The 21244-nt window shown below is 36.3% G+C and overlaps 2 protein-coding genes, 1 long non-coding RNA gene and 2 other non-coding genes across 5 annotated transcripts; all 5 read left to right on the top strand.

Moving 5' to 3' along the window:
* Positions 1-2656: 2656 nt before the first annotated feature.
* On the top strand, positions 2657-2847 carry LOC135139173 (U2 spliceosomal RNA). The gene has a single exon (XR_010282138.1). It is a non-coding gene; the product is annotated as a U2 spliceosomal RNA (small nuclear RNA).
* Positions 2663-4946, top strand: LOC135139093 (uncharacterized). The gene is made up of 3 exons (XR_010282117.1): positions 2663-2972; positions 3059-3405; positions 4534-4946. It is a non-coding gene; the product is annotated as an uncharacterized LOC135139093 (long non-coding RNA).
* LOC135139174 (U2 spliceosomal RNA) lies at positions 4762-4952 on the top strand. The gene has a single exon (XR_010282139.1). It is a non-coding gene; the product is annotated as a U2 spliceosomal RNA (small nuclear RNA).
* A 4027-nt stretch (positions 4953-8979) lies between these two features.
* LOC135138519 (limulus clotting factor C-like) lies at positions 8980-12601 on the top strand. Its single transcript, XM_064068496.1, has 13 exons — positions 8980-9192; positions 9250-9334; positions 9461-9654; positions 9906-10115; positions 10180-10338; positions 10393-10514; positions 10582-10927; positions 11027-11228; positions 11282-11359; positions 11411-11616; positions 11669-11866; positions 11917-12318; positions 12399-12601. Exons 1-13 carry the CDS (start codon positions 9141-9143, stop codon positions 12599-12601), a joined length of 2457 nt encoding a protein of 818 aa, XP_063924566.1. The 5' UTR covers positions 8980-9140.
* Positions 12602-13577: 976 nt separating this feature from the next.
* Positions 13578-20870, top strand: LOC135138374 (uncharacterized). Its single transcript, XM_064068339.1, has 4 exons — positions 13578-13707; positions 14513-14685; positions 14779-14901; positions 14956-20870. The coding sequence occupies exons 2-4, from the start codon at positions 14536-14538 to the stop codon at positions 20233-20235; spliced, it is 5553 nt and encodes a 1850-aa protein (XP_063924409.1). The 5' UTR covers positions 13578-13707; positions 14513-14535; the 3' UTR covers positions 20236-20870.
* Positions 20871-21244: the final 374 nt, after the last annotated feature.

The following is a 21244-nucleotide window of genomic DNA, read 5'->3' as shown; positions in this document are numbered from 1 at the left end:
CATATAAATCTTTTCCCCTTCTAGTATAAACACACACAGGAATAAATAATAATATTGGAATAGGTTTACTGGAGATATCACGTAAAAAACGTGCCTATAATACTCTACCTCATAGGTGGTGCGGAAAAGAGTATCAAAAAATTAAATTTAAATAAATATGATTGTTCAGGTAAATAAGTGGTTAGTGAAGTGATGAGAATCTAAATCTTGTCAGTTTTGTGTATTGATTTATATATAGAATGACAGATTAGTAAAAAATACTGGAATAATTTTTTGTAAGAAAATGTTTTAGTAGAATGTATAAAATTATAAAAATTTGCATACTTTTAATTCAAATTATATTAGCAATGAAAGAAGTCGACTTGTAAAAGAGTTTCAACAATGTTCGTAAGCTAAAAGTATTTATGAGTTTTATGACCTAAGTACCTGGACGGATTACCTGAACACGGGTCGATCGGCAAGGCTCCCTGCTGTGTCAAACTCAACCATTTATGGAAACGAATCCTTTGTAAATAGAGTTGCCTAGTTTCAATTTAATTTCATTATTCAGTATTTTTTTAAAACGCAAATATTTTGATAAATATAAATTTTAAACAAAAATGACCGGGTCTTCCCCATAGAGCTCAATGTTGTCTTTGCACTGATATAAAAGTTGAAGCGAAAAATGCTCTCTCCTCGTCTAAAAATGCAAATTCCTTCGAAGAATGAACGATTAATTAAACACTAAACAATCACTTATTTTAAAAAATATTGTCTTCCCCAGAGATTTAGACATAATCTATCAATTGAAATGTCGATCTTTTTTTCAAAGTTGAAATTACGCCCGTAAAATAAAAATCTATTTAGCTCATTTTTCGATCTGCTACTGCGCACCCTTAAGTATGTGGTGGAATTTATTTTCGTATATATAACATCTAAAAAGAAATGAACCAAAAGCGTTGTTTTTAACAGACATGATTAGTTTTTGGAGTGGATGAATAAATATAATTGACTTATTAATGTTCTGAAATCATCAAATCAATGTGTTAAATTTCTCACCAATAATTTGAAGGTGTCAAAACTCATTATATCATTTCTTAAATCAATTGTACAATCAGCATAATTGATTTAGACAAACATTGACCAGTTCCAGGTTTTCTTTTATTTTTCTTTATCAAATTGTGCGAAATTATTAAAATCTAGATGTGCATTGTTGGTCATCTACATTACTAGATCTTTTTATTTCGCTACTCAAGGTTATTAATTACTGTTAGATTAGTTCAAATTGTAGGATCGGTTTGCGTTTTCTGTTTATTTATTTGTTTGCACTTATAAAGTTTTCCCGCATTTTTGGCACCGTTAGAAACGTCTTATCATAAAACTTTACGACAGGAGCAGGTAACAGTTTGCTGGAACCACTACAAATCCGTCAACTCAATTGGCCATACCTAATCGGGGTTGACTGATTGATGGACACCCATATCCCATGCCGTGATGTTGTGGGACATTTACTAAGAAGGTGTTGGTGGAGAATTTAGTCGGAAAACAAACGCGAACGGGGAAATAGATAAAATGTTGTGCGAAACAAGCGGCAAAAGTTAAAAGGGTGTTAAGGGGTGTACCTATCACTTATTAGTAATCGGTTCTGGAGATAATTTGGAATAATCGGTGAGTCCGCTGCTTGTCATTATTATTTCTCTATTACATCCCAAAATTAGAAAATGAGTCGTCAGACGAGTTTCCTGGGAGATGAGTGCTCTAAAATTATATTAATCACCAATTATTTTATAACAGTGATTGTCAATGTCGCACGTGGCATATCTAAACCGTATTTTATGTAACGTATGTATGACAACAATTTTTAAAATTATTTGGACACTTCGTGTAGTATTGCAATTATAATAAAGTAGCATAAAATTTCATTCATAAGACCGTCGCTATTTTCGTTAAAATCCATTATTTCGTTTTCGGTTTTGATTCAAAAGATCACACTTATTTGTTATATTGATTATGGTTTTAGATGTTGAAATTATTGGCCTTTAAATGGCGACAAAGAATTTAAAGCCCAAGCTGGTCTGGTCCGTTAGAATAACAGATGTACGAGATGCGACACTGACCGGGACGGATGGCAATAAAAATCACATGCCCAGAAAAAGTTTTGGTTCGGGTGAAATTTTAGCGGGAAAATATTAATTTACATTATTAAGTAGATTTCCAGAAAAAAAAAACGCAGAAACTCGGTGGAAAAATTTCCAAGGGTGTGTGTTACTTGTTAGACCATCTTCCGTTCACAAATTTTTAATTTATTAAACGGGAATAATTAAAAATGTCCGAAACATGTAACTAAAGGACCCGTAACGTTTTTCAAATACACTGCTTCATCCTTATTTAACGTTAAAATGATATAAAATACAGTCGAATTGTGATACTGCTTACATGGGTGCTTGTTCAGGTGCCAGACTAAATGTCTAAACACCTGAACATGATCTTCATTTAAAACAAAGTAAAATCTGTGGACCTTTTAAAAAACACTTAATTTTATACGAGAATGTGGGTTATTGATCGAGCGTAGTCGTGCTAGTAAGTACAGTGACGGGTAGATACCGCTGACGCTTGCTGTTGCCGGACGGATAAATTCGGTTTTGGTATATCAGTTTTTCGAAAATTTTGAGTTGTTATCGCTTCTCGGCCTTATGGCTAAGATCAAAGTGTAGTATCTGTTCTTATCAGCTTAATATCTGATACGCCCCGCATGCGGGGCCAGTATATTAAACTGATTTTTGGAAATTGACGGAGGCTAGGGGCTTGCTCCACCTCCGTCGCGGGTTGGCCCGGCATTGCAGTACAGTCGGGATCGGCCCACCTAATTTAATAAAACATAAGTTTTCATCGATACTTTCGTGGTAAAATTGCGAAAAAGTTTCAAGATATTCGAAAAACTGATCGCAACGTTCGGTGAAGTTCAACAGTCGCTCTGGATTGCGTCGTGTCTAGTAAGCATAATGCGCAGACGCTGAAACGCACCTGTTGCTTGTTGTTGTGTACTGTTGGAAACGGTCACATCCTTACCCTCTTTCAGTTCAAAAGGCCTACTTGACATGTCAAATTACGGGCGCATTATTCAACATAGAACGACGAGAGACAACCATTTTAACACTCAATTTATCGCCATTCAGACACGGGTTATGCGAACATGTGGCCTCGAGCCCGGACAAGGTTCAAGATTAGATAATGTACGGTTTAAGGAAGCGAATTGGGTAAAACACGGAGCACATACATCGGCCTTTCTAGAAAGCTGGCTGTTGGGTCCGTTTCAAACACTTTGTCGCCCTGTAGGAACGAAAACACGCTGATCTGGACATCAATTTTCTTTCGGTGCTGCCATCTGATGAGCACCGATAATTTGTGTTGAGAACATTGCGGAAGGTAAGAACGGACCCTTAAAAACTCGTGCACATACTAATAAATTAATAAATAAATAAATAACGATCGCAAGCATGGAGGCAGGTCTAGGCATGGCCGACTAGTATAAAGATTATGGCCTGTCCAAGAGGTACCATACGTGTTGCCATCTATTAATAATTACACTTAATAATTTAGCAAAATTTTAATTTGACTTGACATTATGGGACTTCAAAACGTGTAATGGTGGTTTGTTTCGGTATGAATGCCTTTGTGCCTTTCAAAAAGTGTTAATAATTCTTTTGTCGTTTTTGAATTATTAAAGATGGCAGCACGTATGGTACCTTTGGCATTCCTTTGGACAGGCCATAATCTTTATACTAGTCGGCCATGGTCTAGGTATCATGTGTTGTTTTTAAGCGTTTAATTGGCTGCATAAACTGAAATAATTTAGTTGAAACTTGACAATTTTATTAATACAGAATACCCCAGGTAAAGCTTTGTGTGAGACTAAAAAGTACCAAATTTTGAGTATGTCGTAGATATTTTGTCAAATTTTGAAATTGTGTTGGATTACCTAGAAAGAAACCATAATGTTATGCAATTTAAGAGAATAGGAAAAACAGAACTGGCGGCCGAAATGTTAAAAATTTCTAAAAAATCTTTATTACTTTTCCAAAAAATACAGGTTCCACGTAACTATTGTCGCTTCATGAAATGTTGGTTTTAAGTTTTATAAAAATAACAATCGATCTATTAAGCTATAAGAACAAAATTTTTGCGTGAACATTAACACCACAAACAAAAATTACACAAACCCCGTTTTCTGAATGAAACATGGATATTTAGTAAAGGGAGTACATATATGTAAAAAAGTGGCAAGACGGGTAGATATATTGTAGTTCGCGCCGGCAATAAACACGGATTTACTGAAGGAGCGTTTCTGGTTTTTAAGGCAAAAACTAAATCTGGTGATTATCATGATGACATGAACCAGGAAAATTTTGACAATTGGTTTAAAGAATAATTAATATCCAGACTTCCGGAAGTGTCTCTTATTGTAATGGATAGTGCAACTTATCACAGTAGACTTATGGTGTTTATTTTAGTTTTGATAAGTACACTATACTTATATTGTTGCTTTATTTGTAGGAAAAAATCATAGATTCGGCGGAAAAGACTCTGGAGAATTTGGGCTCGGTCGGCAGTAGCAGCACCACCCCCCTCCACTCCACGCTGTCACCAGTGCGAATGAGGGTTATTGAGCGAGCGTAGTCGTGCGAGTAACGAAAGTGACTGGTAGATACCGCTGACGCTTGCTGTTGCCGAACGGATAAATTCGGTTTTGGTATATCAGTTTTTCGAAAATTTTGAGTTGTTATCGCTTCTCGGCCTTATGGCTAAGATCAAAGTGTAGTATCTGTTCTTATCAGCTTAATATCTGATACGCCCCGCATGCGGGGCCAGTATATTAAACTGATTTTTGGAAATTGACGGAGATTAGGGGCTTGCTCCACCTCCGTCGCGGGTTGGCCCGGCATTGCAGTACAGTCGGGATCGGCCCACCTGATTCAATAAAAACACAATTTTCCCGACCAGTTCCAGAAGTAAACTCGTCTGCAATTTTTTTTTTTTAATATCGACACCATAACAAACGTCCCCACCAGCCTGGGACCGGCATCAAACATCTCCGAGAAAACTAGAGCAAAAACAAGGCTCTGTTCTGTTTAGGTCGTAAATCCCAAGCTCTCTTGACGTTTCAATTACAAGTATACCGTATGGCATGACTATAGATCGAGCGGGATAAATCTGACAAGAGCCCACCCTTAGGGATGTGTATCGGACAAGTCTTTCTGTAATATTCTTTCCATAGACCCACAAATTTTGAAATTAGAATATTAGTTTATTATAGATATTTAGTGTACCAAGAGAGTTAGAAGCCTCTGGGATGGATGTTGGCCGATGGGCATCCGCTAACTTCCGAGGTGCATTCAGTATGTTATATTTCACGAAAAATTGCAAATTAATTCAAAATTTACAAATTTTTTGGTGAAAATAAGGTATTGAGGTTGCTAATCACATTGTACACAAATTTTCAAATGTCGTTCGCTTGGCTCCAAACGACCAAAGCGATGAATTTTGAGTTTTCTAAAGAAAAAGCGGCAAAAGCAGAAAAAGCTAAGGATTCTTTACTACCTTTAAACTCCAGACAAACGTACGAGATCGAATTTAAAAGTTTTAACGAGTGGAAACGGAAAAATTCTCTTGATGGCATAAACGAAACTGTGATGATGGATTACTTTCTATGTACTCGTAATCTATATTCCACCTTCCACTTCATATGAAGACTATGAACTGCTTTTAGATCTCTTAAGTAGTTTGGAAGAATTTCATAATAATAAAGTATTCATCGTTGGAGATTTTAATATTCCACAATTTTCTGCAAATTCGAATGATCGGTTTTCATCACTTTTAAACAATTTTTGCGAGCTTCCTAAACTTATCTCAATTTAATCACATTCTTAACATCCTTAATCGTACTGTTGATCTTATTTTTAGTAATTCAACAGTTCTTGTTTGTAAATCAGACAACCCTTTAGTTGATGAAGATCGTTACCATCCAGCATTGGAAATTCAGTGTCAAATTGAGGTAAAACCAGTGAATAATTTCCAGATGAACCCGAACTCTAAACAGTTCAACTTTAAAAAAGCAATTTTTCTATATTTATATAACACTCTTGTAACCACGGACTGGTCGGCCATCTATAACTCAAATAATGTCAATGAGGCATGCTCTACTTTTTACGACATCTTATATAAAACATTTGAAGCTTCAGTTCCTACTTTTAAATTTAAAAATAGTAATCGTCGATATCCATGTTGGTTCAACCAAGAATTAATTAACTGTATTTGTCAAAAAAATTATTTTCATAGACAATTCAATCAATACAAAACTACTTCCTTAATAAATTCAAATTTTTCAGATCATTGTGCAAAGTTCTAACTATTAATGCTCATAAATATTATATTGATAATATTCAAGCCCAAATTTCTAACGATCCGAAAAAGTTTTGGTCCTATGTACAAAATAAGAGAGGCCGCTCGAGGATCCCAAGTTCTATGAAGTATGAAAACTCCGAATTGACCTCACCAGTTGATATCGTCAATGGCTTTAGCACCTTCTTCAGCAGCGTATACATCGCATCAAATCCCAATAGTCCATTTCAATTCACGGGTCAAGAAATTTCGAATTTAATTGTAGCAGTCTCACATATATCTGAAGACGAAATTCTTCATGTTCTAAAAACCTTTAAGGATTCTTTCACGTCCGGTACTGATATGATACCAAGTTTCCTGCTAAAAGATTGTGCCTACGTGTTCGCCAAACCTCTATTTTCCATCTTCAATCTAATATTGACTTCATCTGTTTTTCCTGATGTTTGGAAGAGAGCATCAATTACACCAATTTTTAAGAAGGGAGATATAACTTGTATAGAAAATTATAGACCTATCTGCTTATTGTGCAACTTTGCCAAAGTTTTTGAGTCCGTTTTATACAAAAGAATTTATTCAAGCATAAAGTGTTACATAACTTCTCTTCAGCATGGCTTTGTCAAAAAAAGATCAACGGTCACCAACTTGGCTTCTTTTAGCCAATATGCATCCGAGGCAATTCATAATAAAAATCAAATTGATGTCGTCTATACCGATTTTAGTAAAGCCTTTGATCAGATTGATCACTATATCTTATTAAAAAAGCTTGAATGCTTTGGCTTTACTAAACCCTTATTATCTTTAATGGAATCCTACCTTATTGGAAGAAATTTGAGTGTTAAATATAATAATTTCTTCTCGCCTACGTCAGGAGTGCCACAAGAGTCAAATTTAGGTCCGCCACTATTTTCAATCTTTATTAACGACGTAGTTGATGTTATAGCAAGTAATAAGTTACTTTTTGCAGACGATTTGAAACTTTTCTTCGAAGTAAAATCGCTAAGTGATTGCGTAAAACTGCAAAATGATGTAAATATTCTCTCCAACTGGGGTTACAACAACCGGCTCTGTCTAAATAAAGAAAAATGTTACATTGTTACTTACTCCAGAAAAGAAATTAACATTATTTACAATTATAGTATAGAAGGCAAACACTTGGTTCGATTAGATCGCTTTAAAGACCTTGGTGTAATTTTTGAAAATAAGTTTTATTTTACACATCATATATCGGACTGTATTTCAAAATGTTATAAAATGTATGGTTTTATTTTCCGCAACTGTCGTGATTTTCCGAACGCTAGTTCACTGATTCTGTTATTTAATTCACTTATTAGGTCTCGACTAGAATATTGATCAGTGAATTGAAGCTGTTCAGAGAAAATTTTTAAAGTTCGTCTGTTATTTAATCGATCATACTTATCCACCTAGAGGTTGTGATCATCCTACTTTATTACGTAGATTCAATTGTAATTTGTTAAATACTAGGCGCGTAATATTGACAATAAAATTTTTATATAATGTACTCAATAACCGTATTGACTGTCCATATTTGCTAAACAAAATTTGTTTCTTAATACCACACATAAACTCCAAGCATACGTTAACGCTTTAGCCGCCTTATTGCAGAACAAATATTTTAAGCAGATCGCCGTTAATTTTAATGTGCAATCACTTCAGTTTAATCAGTAAAGCATGCGATATAAATTTTGATTGTCTAAACCATATATGTAGAATTTTGTTAGATCGGTTAGAAAATTAAGCAGTTAAGAATTGGAGTTATATAATGTTTGTTTATTTTTAAATCATTTTCTTTGATTTTTTCTTTTTTGCTGCACTAATGCTTAGGGAATAGGTTTGTTTATTGTTTTTTATTTAAATGTTTCCTGTAATTGGGTGTTTCTACCCGTTGGAAATAAAGACATTATTATTATCCAGCACAACTGATTTCAAGTTATGTTTCTTCAGCAAAAGGATCTTCATCAAACTTACTTCAAGAGGAAGCTTTCCACTTAGAAAATTCTGTTTTAACCGGAAACTTTCATCCACAATCTGGAATTGCTGCTTCTTTTTTGATGTCAGGGACACTTCAAAATTGTAATTTTTATTTCGGAACACATTAGAAACTTTTTTGACTTTTGTACCTTCTGTTGTAGGTATTAATGTTGAATAAAATTGTTAAAAAAATGGAGGGCGTTATGGTTCATAATAGCTCTCATAATAGCCCCGTATAATTTATATCTAGGCACCCAACAAAACACAACAGAAATTGGAATTATAATAATAGCCAAGATAGTGGTGAAATGTATTTTGGGTTGCGTTTCAAATTTATTCAGGCTCTCATCACCCACAATTAAAAAAAAAATCTCCTGGATTAAAAAAACTACCGAGTGGTAGATTGTCATGGCAGTGTTAAAAATTACTATCGATGACGTTAATTAAAAAGTTTATATTCATTAATTATCTACAATTTATTCACAATAATCAAGTCGTGAACAACATGATTTTCGACAAATTTCTTATATAAATTAAAAACTCATTAAAATTGTTAAAAAAAAAAGGAATGCCCGAGGAAGATATTACACAAGATTTATAGATATTATTATTAAATCACTACGTACTTCATCAAGGTTGTTCAACGGAGGAAATCCACTCAACAACATTACATTAAATTCAGAGTTACGTTGGTTTTTTTTTTACCGCAAGGAGTTATCATATTTGCAGTCGGTTTCGGGTTCCACGGGTTAGTGATCTATTTTGCATAAAAAATGAACAGAATGTGGAAATTTTTGAAGCAAATAGGACTTTTCTATATTTTATGTAAGTAACAATGTTTGATCAGTGGATGTAATTGTTTATACGTCGTTTACATTTCAGTAGAAATTGTTAGTTGCGATGAACACAAGACCGGGAATTTGAGCGCCCATTTTGTACGAATACCTCGTCAAATTGATAGAAGGAGGTGAGTTTTAAGGAAAATAAATCAATTATCGAATTAATAAATTTTGTGACTTCTACAGTGTTGACAGTTCTTTAGTACCCATGTTTTATTGTTTGCTGATGTCACACTTTTTGTTTTAAATTTCAGCTGCATATTACCACGGCATCCAAAATTTGGACGATGGGCCACTTATGGAACAAACTCTTCATTGTCCCCTGGTGATGTTGTACATTTGGGTACAATCCTAGAAGTGAGCTGTAATGATAACTATAAATTGGATGGTGATGAAACCGTTGCTTGTATTCGTGGGGAGTGGAAACCCCAAATCGGAGAATGTTTGCGTAAGTTATTTGTGCTTATGCACAGGATGTTCATTTTATCTGTTCACGCCTGAATATTTCTGCATAGGCAACCCATTTTACGTTTCATAAACAGCTTTGATTAATTTTTATTTTTAAATAATATTGAAAGCATAGTTAATAATGATCAGAACCAAAATTATGACAAAGTATTTCTGTCAGCCAAATATATTCTCTATGTAGATTTTCCGTCGAGTCCACTTTCTCAATTATCTAAATGAATTTCGCCACAGGTACTTGTCCCTCCATACACAACACAGCGGTTATGACAGTGACCTGTATCTATGACCAGAAAACTTTAAAATCGTGTACAGACGTTTTGGATGGTACGAGAGCAAGATTTGAGTGTGCTCGATTTTATGAAACCCAAGGACTGAATAAGTTTCCGGTGCGAGTATGCTCCAATGGGCAATGGAGTGGTGGCTTGCCAGATTGTGTACCAGGTAATTAACTGTTTTTTTGGAATCAAAAGTGATGGGATATTAAGATTACTGCTTTCGTTTTAAGTGTGCGGTAGAAAAGCCATCACAAAAGATCCCACGCTGATTGTTGGAGGTTCTAATACAACATCTCTAGAGTATCCCTGGCAAGTGGCTTTGTATGTAAAAAATACCAAAAGTTTAATCTGTGCAGGAACATTAATAAATCAAAAGTCAATCGTAACAGGTACTTCAGTCCAAATACTTACAGTGAACCGTTAACTGAAGTATATTGTTACAGCGGCCCACTGTATAACAGATATATACGGTCAACTGCAGTCAAAAGAACTCTATGTTGTAGGAGTTGGAAAAACTTATCGAGATTACGACGATACAAGAGACACCAAAAGCCAATTTTCTTCTGTAAGTGCGAAATCTTTTTCAATAAATACTACAAATTGCAAAGTATCTCATTTTCTTTTATTTCTAGATACAAGATATGTACATCCCTAGACAATACAGAGGCGACCTTCGACGTTACTTTGGCGACATTGCAGTCCTAATCACAACTAAAACCTTCACTCTTTCCACAAATGTTCAACCGATTTGTATCGTTTGGGAGAAAGATTTTCATCAATCACTTGAAAATCCAGCCCGAGTCAAAAATGCTTACGTAAGCGGCTGGGGATTCACTGCTGCAAACAAAGATCCTTCAGATGTTCTTAAAACACTGGAGGTTCCTCTGATAACTTACAGCGAATGTGAAGAAAAATTAGGTCAAGATGATGTGCAGTATCTGGCCGATGACAAACTATGTGCTGGTTTTTTGGACTCTGGTGAGTTTTTACATTTATTTAGTAACGAGACTCTAGATACCTACAATGAGACGACTATAAATTTAACCATTATTAGATTAAACAATGGGTCACTTTTAGGTATGTCTGTATGTAAAGGTGATAGTGGTGGGGGCCTAGTTTCCAAATATGATGACAGATACTACATTATAGCAGTTGTGAGTCTTGCTCCACAAGCACCCTCTACTGAAGGTGGATGCAATAGTCAACAGTATGGTTTATATACTAGTTTTTCTTACTATCTTGAGGACTTCATAATCGACATAGAAGCTAGATTCAGACCGTAAGTAAATGTTACAATAATGTGATCATTATGGCCCATAATTTTGTCTATAGCTACGACCATGTACACTGCCCCGATAATAACTGTCTCATTCCTTCCACACAAGTGCCGACAACTTCTGTAACAGTAACGTATGTATTAATATTGATGTTGTATTAATCAAATACCGGACAAATCTGCAGTCTTAAAGGTTGTACGTTACCTGATCATCCTGACGATGGCAGCTGGTCTGTTTATGGATCATCTTCAAACCAGCTTCTACCTGGAATGCTAGTTGCATCAGGAAGTGTTCTAAAAATGGAATGTGGGAGAAATTATATTTTCAAAGGGGATACGTATTTGTTTTGTGATAATGGTTACTGGTCATCTAATATTGGACACTGTTTACGTATGTATACATTTTTTGATTGTTTATAGTTTCTAATTTTTACTTTTTACAGCTGCTCAAAATTTATCGTTGGCATCTCCTCCCGCTGGAATCGAATGTGGCATTTCAGCTTTAGACGAATCTTTAAACGTAAAAGGAAATCCAGCTTTAATTAAGTACCCATGGTTAGTCGGAATATACTTTGTAACTGGTCTAAATTTAGACTACAGATGTGCTGGATCCTTGATATCTGATAAACACGTAATAACCGGTAAGTAAAATTAGAGGAAACCGAATTTACATTAACCACAACACACTTAGTTGCCCATTGCACGGTTTCAAAAAGTCGGCCGATCTCTCCTAGAAACATTGTACTCAAATTGGGCCAACATACTCCCGAAGTGTTTGGGGGAGATGGTGTAATAATGATTCATGCAGAGGGAGTGATCCTCCACCCTGAGTTTACAACCAAAAGTACTGAAGCTGATATAGCTCTCATCACATTGTCTCAAAAGGTACAGTTTTCGGATTATGTTCGACCTGTATGTATGTGGCTAGATTCTGACAATATCGACGACATTATTGGAAATGGTACAGTAGTTTCTTGGAGTGAGGCGACTACTAAACCCAGGGAAATTCCGATGCCTGTAGTAAGCCAAGTAACGTGTTTGAGATCAACAGAGGCCTTCGTGTACATAACATCCGCCCGGACATTTTGTGCTGGTACTTGATTTATACTTAATATTACAGTATTAGTAGTATTAAATACGACTACTGTTATATTATTATTGTTGCTGTTTTAGGTGAAAGGAACAGTTCCATTGCTTGCCCATTAGCTGGTGACGGTCTTATAATAAGACGCAACGGCCTATGGACTCTTGCAGGCATAACATCAACTTCTCTCTATGATGGTGATAACAAATCTTGTGATGCATCGAATTATATAGTTTTTGTGAATCTCGGCCAGTTCAAACAATGGTTGTTAGCAATTATTAATAAGGAATAAATGTGTTTTATTTTATATTCCGTTTTATTTCACGAGAGTAAACACGATAAGGACCAGTCAGGTTTCAGTTGGTTGCCGGTTAACGTCTTTGACAATGGTGAATTTTTCCAGTTCAAAGCGTGTCGACGTGGTAATGCTTTATGATGTAGCTTATGAAAACGCCAGGTTCCCTGTGCACGAATATTTACATCAGTTGTACAGATTTCTTAGAAAATCCTAGAATTTTTTTTTTAAAACTGGTGCCCGAGATTACGAATCCTCTGGTCGATGGACAGTACAAATACCAGAATAAAGCAAAAATTAGATCGTGTGAAGGGGTAAATACAGGAAGTTAGGCGAGAGAACGGGAAAATTTCAAGAAACAGTAAACCTCCAAGAGGAGAAAATAAAAATGCTTGAAAGAGAGATAACATAGAAGATATAGTTAATGGAATAGACTAATGAGAATGGAATGCAAATTAAAAGTAGATCGGAGAAAATCTTGGATTAAATAGAAGTTAGGTAATGTTACTGAAATAAGAAGAATAGGAGATAAGGATATGGAAAGAAGTAAAAGAGTGGGAAAAGATGAAAGAGAAATGCCAAACGGATTTAATTGAAAGAACGAGGAAACAAGAAGTGGAAGAAAGGGCTAAAGAGGGAATAAAAATAAGGGTAAAACAAAAAATGAAAGCATTAAAGATGAACTGAGTTTCATTTTTAGTATAAAACAAGTACTCAATAATTAACTCATGGCACCCGAAACTGAACTATGGACTTCATAACAGTGAAACCCGTTTTAAAAAATCTTTCGTTACAGTGAACAAAAGTCATCGAACAACCTTGACGCTGTACGTAGTGTGTACACTGTATGATTTGTTTATCTAAGACCATGTGTTACCGCTTTGACTAGTGTTCACCTCAATCACCCGGTATGTATCAGGTTCGTGGCAAGGTTGCTGTCATTGTTGATAAAGCTTTGGTTAAATCACACCAATCTGTTAACACTGTAAATGTCCACATAATAATAAATTGCAATTGTTGAAAATTTTCCAATCGAAGATTGGGTGGTAAATGTGTAGTGTCCGTGTTCTCTTACCAAGAAAACGATTCGTCTTATTTTTAAGGTAAGCGATAGTACGTTGTACAAGGGGCAAAAAGACCATATTCGCAGGATTTGAACGCTAGAATAGATTCTAATAGACGAAAGTGTTCTAGAACTATTCGAAAACAGAGTTAATCACTTTATGAGTGTAATTTTCATTAGTTTTTGGTAAGCCTTGATCGTCTTTATATAATTTGAGAAGAATTCACCGTAGGTTTTTGAAAACAACTGTTTTTCCAGTTGATAAAGATACATGATATAACCGGAGTTCCTCAAACCAATATAATAATCACTTCATCGTTAGAACGGATGTGGCATAATTATACTGATAATTGAGTCGGACATTTACATGTTTTAATTCTGCAGTTCAAGCTATTAAAAAGTATTATGAATATTTTTTCTCATTAAGTTTTTCTCTATCCTTGTTCTACATTTGGGTTCCTTACTCGTTGGACATTGAACTAATTAATAATTGCGTTGATAATAATATCATCAATAATAACAATAAAAATAAAAAAAAATTTGGTCCCAAGACTTTGAATTTAAAAAATCCAAGTGGATTTCCCACATATCTAATAAACTATCCACAATCAACGATAATCAAATAACATTTGACGAACTGATTAATGCCATCAACAGAACGCAAAACTGAAAATCACCAGCACCAGATAAAGTACATCATTTTTGGATCAAAAAATTCCAACATTGTTATGTCATGGTGTTAGATATCTAAAACTTAAAGATGATGACACAAAAAGGATGTTTTAAAGGATCCTCGTTAGTTACTTTTAACTAACACTTGGTTTAAAGAATAATATTTTTTTCAGCAGACACCTCCAAGGTTGTCATCATGAACTCGAGTTCCGATGAAGAAATCAGAAAATTGGAAGAAGAATTAAAACGTATAAAAGAACAAATAAGGCGAAAAAAACATGCACAGGGAAATAATAGCATATTACACACCCAGCAGTCTGAAGAGAAACCTTGTTCTTCAAAAACGGTATTATAAATAATTATTTTTATTTATTACAATTAAAACAGAAAAAAGTAACTAATAGAAATTTTCGAATACAATCTTTTTTTTCTAAATCAGCAGGCAGATTTCGCAGCAGAAGGTACCAATCAACACATGAAAGAAGTAACTGAAGAAAGAATTTATCCAAAGAAAATAGGACAAATAGAGGCAGAAACAACAGATAGGCATTTTCTAGAAACGGTAAATCTGATGATGAAATTGATAAATGAAATAATGTTTTTCTATTTACTCCAGACTTTCCGAAAAAGGCCGGGTACTACCGATAAAGGGAAAAAGTACGAAGACATGCTTACTGCCAACGTCATACTACAACTGGTAAGCAACGATAAAATAAAAGACCTTCACATTTCGTCCAACAACGAAAATTTTGGCGACTTCGACGACTTTGTTATCGAAGTTGAAACACATCGGGGAATCCAAACAAAAGCACTCCAATTAAAACACAGCAGTCGAGGAAATTTATCCATAAGCCAACTGGTGAGCAAAACTGGCAACTTTAGCATAACCAAATATTTCAACTCCTTCCAAAAGATAAAGAACAAAGAAGCACAATTTATTTTATTCACCAACAACGGACTTGAAGTTTCGGACAAGACACAATTTAAACTCGAAGGAGAAGAATTGCATCTGAAACCGATTAAAGTGTCAATTGCAGAAGACAGTGTCGACAGTTTAAGAATTTCTGAAAATATAAGTTATTATTACAGATTTCAAATTGTAGAGGAAAAATCGACTAAACAAAATCCTGAAAAAATTCAGCAGTATCAAAAATTCTTTGAACGGTTTCGTCTTTACACGAACCAAGAAACTTTGGAAAGTCTTACGAAGTCAACGATGAAGAGATTTACTACGATGTTCTGTTCTAATGAAGACGTATTCGATACGTACTTTAAATTCATATCGGACTGGAGTATGCAAGAGGGAAAAAAAGACAAATTAAACAAGAAATTTATGCAGCGTGTAATTGCACTTCGTTTGCTTTCTTCTCACGTTGAATCTTTCGCTTTTGGTTCAGTCAGTGACGAAATGAAGATCCTTAGAGACGCTATTTGTTTCTTCGACATTACGCTATTGGAAAAAAAAGGCAGCAACAAAGTTCTAAAGTTGTGGGGTGACTTGGACAAACATCTTGATTTCAACGAATTGAACAAAGTTCGATCACGCTATTTTCTTTCATCTGCTTATGTACCTACTATCAAAGATCTGGACCCAAAATCGTTGACCCAGTTGTTATGGTTGATGGATAAATGTCCTCTAGTCGTAAAAGAGGACGACACAATAGAAAAAGCTATTCAGCTCTGCCGAGGTGCAAAATTTGTTTTAGTTGGTGAAGGAAAACGTAGAGAATGGATGAAAGATCGTTCCGTATTTCAGAACTTGTCACATTTAGAGTCGGAACTTGAATTATGTGAAGAGGTGCTGCAAAATTTCACTATTTCTTTGCAGGGAAAAGATGCAATTAATTTGAAGACTGCTTTCCAACAAAATGAAGAATTTTTAAAGCACTTAACTGTGAATAAACTTTTAGAGATGTTAAATGGTCCGTGCTGTATAGATGGACCAAAGGAAACTTTTCCCAATCTTTATATCGAAAGGTATTTGTCGGTCAATGTTATAGACATTGAATACCTAGACCATGTTGATCAAAACACTGTTATTTTTCTGAACTGCGAAGAAAATTTTGAGCAATTAAAAGTATCTGAGGAGCATAATTTAATCCATATAGACGAATATTTCAATACTATACATTCCAAAGTTTCCAACACTCCAATTGTTATAGTGAGTAAAAATAACTGCAGTGAATCTGAATTTCAAAAAATATGTTCTGAAACACCAACTTCCAAAACTGTACATTGGTTTAAATTCCTTAATAAAAAAAATTTAGAATGGATCCGAAGTAGAGGCGATATTAACAAACTGCGAAATTTTAAGTTAAGTAATTATTCCAAAAACGAAAAAGAATTTTGGTCTTTCGGATCCACGTCCACCAACCCCATAAATCTCATAATAGGCGATCCGGGAATGGGCAAAACTGAGTTAACAAAAAGCTTAAAAAACAACTGTTGTTCTAAATACTGGACGGTAATTATGAATCCCCAGGATGTTAATTTATTCTCTAAAACTTTAGAAAAGTTTCACACATCAGATTACTTAAATCGGTTCGAATCATTCATCTTAAACGAAAAATATCGACATCTCGAGCGGTTAGATCGAGAATTTTTCAAAATGTGTTTGAAACAAGACAATGTAATTTACGTTTGGGACGCTCTTGACGAAATTTTGTCTAAAAATTTGAACGCCGCTTCGGATTTGATCCTTATGCTATCACGAAACGGTGTCATTCAATGGGTTACCGCAAGGCGACACTTGACGACGTTTCTTGAAACCAAATTCAATGTACTGTCAGTGAGTATTAACCAGTTCAGCGAGCTCGAGCAAGAAGACTACATTAGAAAACGCCTGTCGAGTCTTATTTCGTCTGTCGATATGGAAAGAACTGTCGAGAAAATTAAATCCACGTTTGCTTTCACGAAACACGTAGATATTTTGGGGATTCCGCTTCAGATATTTATGCTTACAGAAATATTCCTTCAAAATAAAGAAACGTATTTAGATTTGTTCAACAACACGTTTCTTTTGACTGACTTATATCGTTATTTTATTGACGGAAAGTTTAAGATCTTCTTTGGAGGCAAGGTGCCTCTAAAGGGTGATTATTGGGAAGAAGAGGTCAGGAAAAAAAAGGAAGATAAATTAAAGCAGTATGAAAAGTTTGCACTTGGATTAATATTTCCTGAAGAAATTTTGAAGGAATTAAAGATCGAGTGTTCACAAGATGCGAATTTAGTTTGTGAAGATTTTGCTACTGTTGGTATCGTCACTGGATTACAAAATGGCATTTCGCAATTCCTGCACGTTTCCTTCGCCGAGTATTTTGTTGCCTCGTATTTTTCTAAAAATTTTGAAGTGATACGCAGGGACATATTTTTTCACCAAAAGTATAATAATGTTCGTTTTTTCTTCGACATGATAGTTGGTCAAAATTCACCGGTCCACATTGCCATCTTGAACAGAAATTTTGATGAATTGAGGAGTTACAATGACGAAATGATACAATGTAAAGATGGCGGTGGAAGAAGTGCTTTACATCTCATTTGTTCTTGGGGACAAAGACATCGACGGTTAAAGGTACAAGAAAAAAGGGACGGTTACGTAATCGAGCAAGCATTGAAGTTTAGTGATTCACTAGAAACAAGAGAGTATTTTGAAGCATTACTATTTTTGATAAGCAAATGTGATATTTCAGAAGAAGATTTATTATGTAAAATCACACCTTTAGCATGTTGTCGAGAAAGTGAAAGTTTGGCAGCGGAGCTGGAATTATTACAGTCAAGAAAATTGCCATTCCAACGATCGTATAGCAAAAGTGATATCATCAATATTTTATATTACTGTACTCGGTTGGGATACGACGAAGCCATGAAGACGGTTATTTTTGAAAATTTTGGCTCCTGTTACTTGGAAGTAAATTTTATTACTGAATACGACTATGGATCCCCTCTGTTAATGGCTTGCCAAAAGGGATACGCATCAATTGTAGAGTACCTGCTTAAATGCGGAGCCAAAATTAATGAAGCTGATATTCACGGATGGACACCACTTTACGCAGTTTCCTCGAACGGCCACAAAGATATTGTAGAGTGTCTAGTGAAATGTGGAGCCGAAATCAACCGAGCTAATAAATATGGTCAGACACCACTTTATGCTGCTTCCTCGGAAGGCCACCAAAAGATTGCCGAATACCTAGTAAAATGTGGAGCCGATATCAATCTTGCTGATGCAGCTGGTTCGACACCTCTATACACAGCGTCCTCGAAAGGCCACGAAGAAATTGTCAAATGCCTAGTGATAGGTGGAGCCGAAATAAATCGTGCTAATAATGAGGGTTGGACACCGCTTCAAGCAGCTTCGTCGGAAGGCCACGAAAAAACTGTCCAATGTCTAGTAAAAGGCGGAGCCGAAATCAATCGTGCGAATAACAAAGGTTGGACACCACTGTATATAGCTTCCTCGAAAGGCCACGAAAATATTGTTAAATCCTTAATAACAGGCGGAGCCAAAATCAATCACGTTACTAATGATGGTTGGACACCACTTTATGTAGCTTCCTCTAAAGGCTACGCAACAATTGTCGAATATCTAGTGAAATACGGAGCCGAAATCAACCACGCTGATGCTGCTGGTTGGACACCACTTTACACAGCGGCCTCAAAAGGCGACGAAAAAATTGTCGAATGTTTAGTGAAATGCGGAGCTGAAGTCAATCGTGCTAATAACGACGGCTGGACACCTCTTAGTGCAGCTTCGTCGGAAGGCCACGGAAAAATCGTCGAATGTCTAGTGAAATGCTGGGCCGAAATCAATCGTGCTAACGAATACGGTTGGACACCTCTATACGTAGCGTCCTCCAAAGGCCACAAAAAAATCGTCGAAACCCTAGTGAAATGCGGAGCCGAAATCAACCATGCTAGTGAATATGGTTGGACACCACTTAACGCAGCCTCCTCGAAAGGCCACAAAACCGTCGTCGAAAGTCTAGTGAAATCCGGAGCCGAAATCAACCGCGCTAACATAAACGGCTGGACACCACTTTACACGGCTTCCTGGAATGGCCACGAACATATCGCCGAATACCTAGTGAAATCCGGAGCCGAAATCAATCACCCTGAGAAAGACGGTCGAACACCGCTGAACGCAGCTGCCTCCAACCGCCACACAAAAATCGTCGAAAACCTAGTGAAACACGGAGCCGAAATTGATCGCGCTGATGACGACGGCGAGACACCGCTTTACACAGCTGCGTCGAACGGCCACGAGGAAATCGTCGAATGTCTAGTGAAATACGGAGCCGAAGTCAATCGCGCTGACAAATATGGCGAGACACCGCTGAACGTAGCTTGCTCGAACGGCCACGACAAAATTGTCGAATGTCTAGTGAAACACGGAGCCGACGTTAATCGCCCTGATAACAACGGTTGGTCTCCGCTTACCGCAGCTTCCGCGAGGGGCCACGAAAAAATTTTCGAGTGTCTAGTGAAATGTGGAGCCGAAATCGATCGCGCTGATGATAATGGCTGGACGCCGCTCTACGCTGCTTGCTCGAACGGGCACAAAGAAATTGTCGAAAGTCTAGTGAAATACGGAGCCGAAATCGATCGCGCGAGAAATGATAGTGAGACACCGCTTTACGCGGCTTCGTGCAACGGTCACGAAAGGATCGTGGAATGGTTAGCGAAGAGCGGGGCCGACGTTAATCGCGCCGACAAAGATGGTTGGACACCGCTTTACGCAGCTTGTTCGAAGGGCCACGAAAAGATTGTCGAATGTCTAGTGAAATGCGGAGCCGAAGTCAATCGCGCTAACAATGATGGTCAGACGCCAGTTTGTGAAGCGACTATGAATCGACACGCGAAAATAGTGAAGTTTCTGGTAGCAAATGGTGCAGGGGAATAATTGGAATGACAGTGATTGAAAGTGGAGAAGACACTAAATTTACTGTCACACAGACGGGTATCTAACTGTCTTGTGGCAACGTTCTCTCAGTAAATTTTTTCCTCTAAAACAACTAAAAATAGTCTCGGTGTAAATATCTGGTAATACTTTCTGTTATTTTTTTTTTTAAGTTGATTGATTCGTGTAGATTTTGACACTTTGAAGCTGTGTTGACTTTAGACAAACCAAACGGAAATCACTTCGGATTTTATGAGTATTTTAGGAAAAGATGTACTTTCGATTTTTTTTTTTAATTAACAAAGTAAAACATACACACATATGCATATAGCGGGTGTCCCAGAGTACCTATTCCAGTCAAATATTTCAATTATTTTAAAACATAAAAATTTGAACTTGTTCAATATATGTAAAACAATCTACTAAATGAGTAGAATATTGGCATAGTATTAGCTTCAGTTTCACCGAAAATGTAGCTACCTATTGTAATAATTAACAAATTTGTTACCGATAATCATGTAAAAATTGTTCCAGCACGACTACAGTGTATTGGTAAATTATAAAATCAATTGTACGATCTCTGCAAAATAAACATGTTTGTTTGTTGATTTGTGTATCATTGTAACGAAGCGAATTTTCGCGGGCCGGAAACCGTGACGCGTACTGCGAGAGCCGGATTCTTGCCCCAAGCTTCAGGGAGTGCGGAAGGCTGTGGCTGGGTATTTTTGAGAAGTGAGAAGTGAGCAGTTCGACCCTCCGACCACCTTAAGTACCTTTTGGGTCGCCTGCCTGTTTTGTACCGGTTTTGAAGTCGCCGCCCCCGAGCGAAAAACCGTGTCACCGTCACCGGGAAGAACCCATCCTAAGGGAAGTCGCCGCCCAGGAGGAACGACCGTGCCGGGCATTTAATTCTATTTGTTTGTTTAATTTGTTAGTTAATTAAGACTTAGTCGTAAGAGATATTATTTTAGACCGTGTAGCTGGTGGCAGGGAATAAACCCTATTTATTGTA

The sequence above is a fragment of the Zophobas morio genome, unplaced genomic scaffold, assembly GCF_036711695.1.
Source record: "Zophobas morio isolate AGI-343-1 ecotype UQ-CSIRO unplaced genomic scaffold, CSIRO_AGI_Zmor_V1 ptg000030l, whole genome shotgun sequence".
Classification (NCBI taxonomy): domain Eukaryota; kingdom Metazoa; phylum Arthropoda; class Insecta; order Coleoptera; family Tenebrionidae; genus Zophobas; species Zophobas morio.
The sequence above is the reverse complement of the archived record's forward strand: the minus strand, read 5'-3'. Positions and strand labels throughout refer to the sequence as shown.

Coding starts and splice junctions, on each gene's coding strand:
- LOC135138374 (XM_064068339.1), top strand. CDS start 14,536: ATGAACTCGAGTTCCGATGAAGAAATCAGAAAATTGGAAGAAGAATTA. Junction 14,686..14,778: donor AACCTTGTTCTTCAAAAACG/GTATTATAAATA, acceptor TTTCTAAATCAG/CAGGCAGATTTCGCAGCAGA. Junction 14,902..14,955: donor ATAGGCATTTTCTAGAAACG/GTAAATCTGATG, acceptor TATTTACTCCAG/ACTTTCCGAAAAAGGCCGGG.
- LOC135138519 (XM_064068496.1), top strand. CDS start 9,141: ATGAACAGAATGTGGAAATTTTTGAAGCAAATAGGACTTTTCTATATT. Junction 9,193..9,249: donor AGGACTTTTCTATATTTTAT/GTAAGTAACAAT, acceptor TTTACATTTCAG/TAGAAATTGTTAGTTGCGAT. Junction 11,229..11,281: donor ATAGAAGCTAGATTCAGACC/GTAAGTAAATGT, acceptor TTTTGTCTATAG/CTACGACCATGTACACTGCC.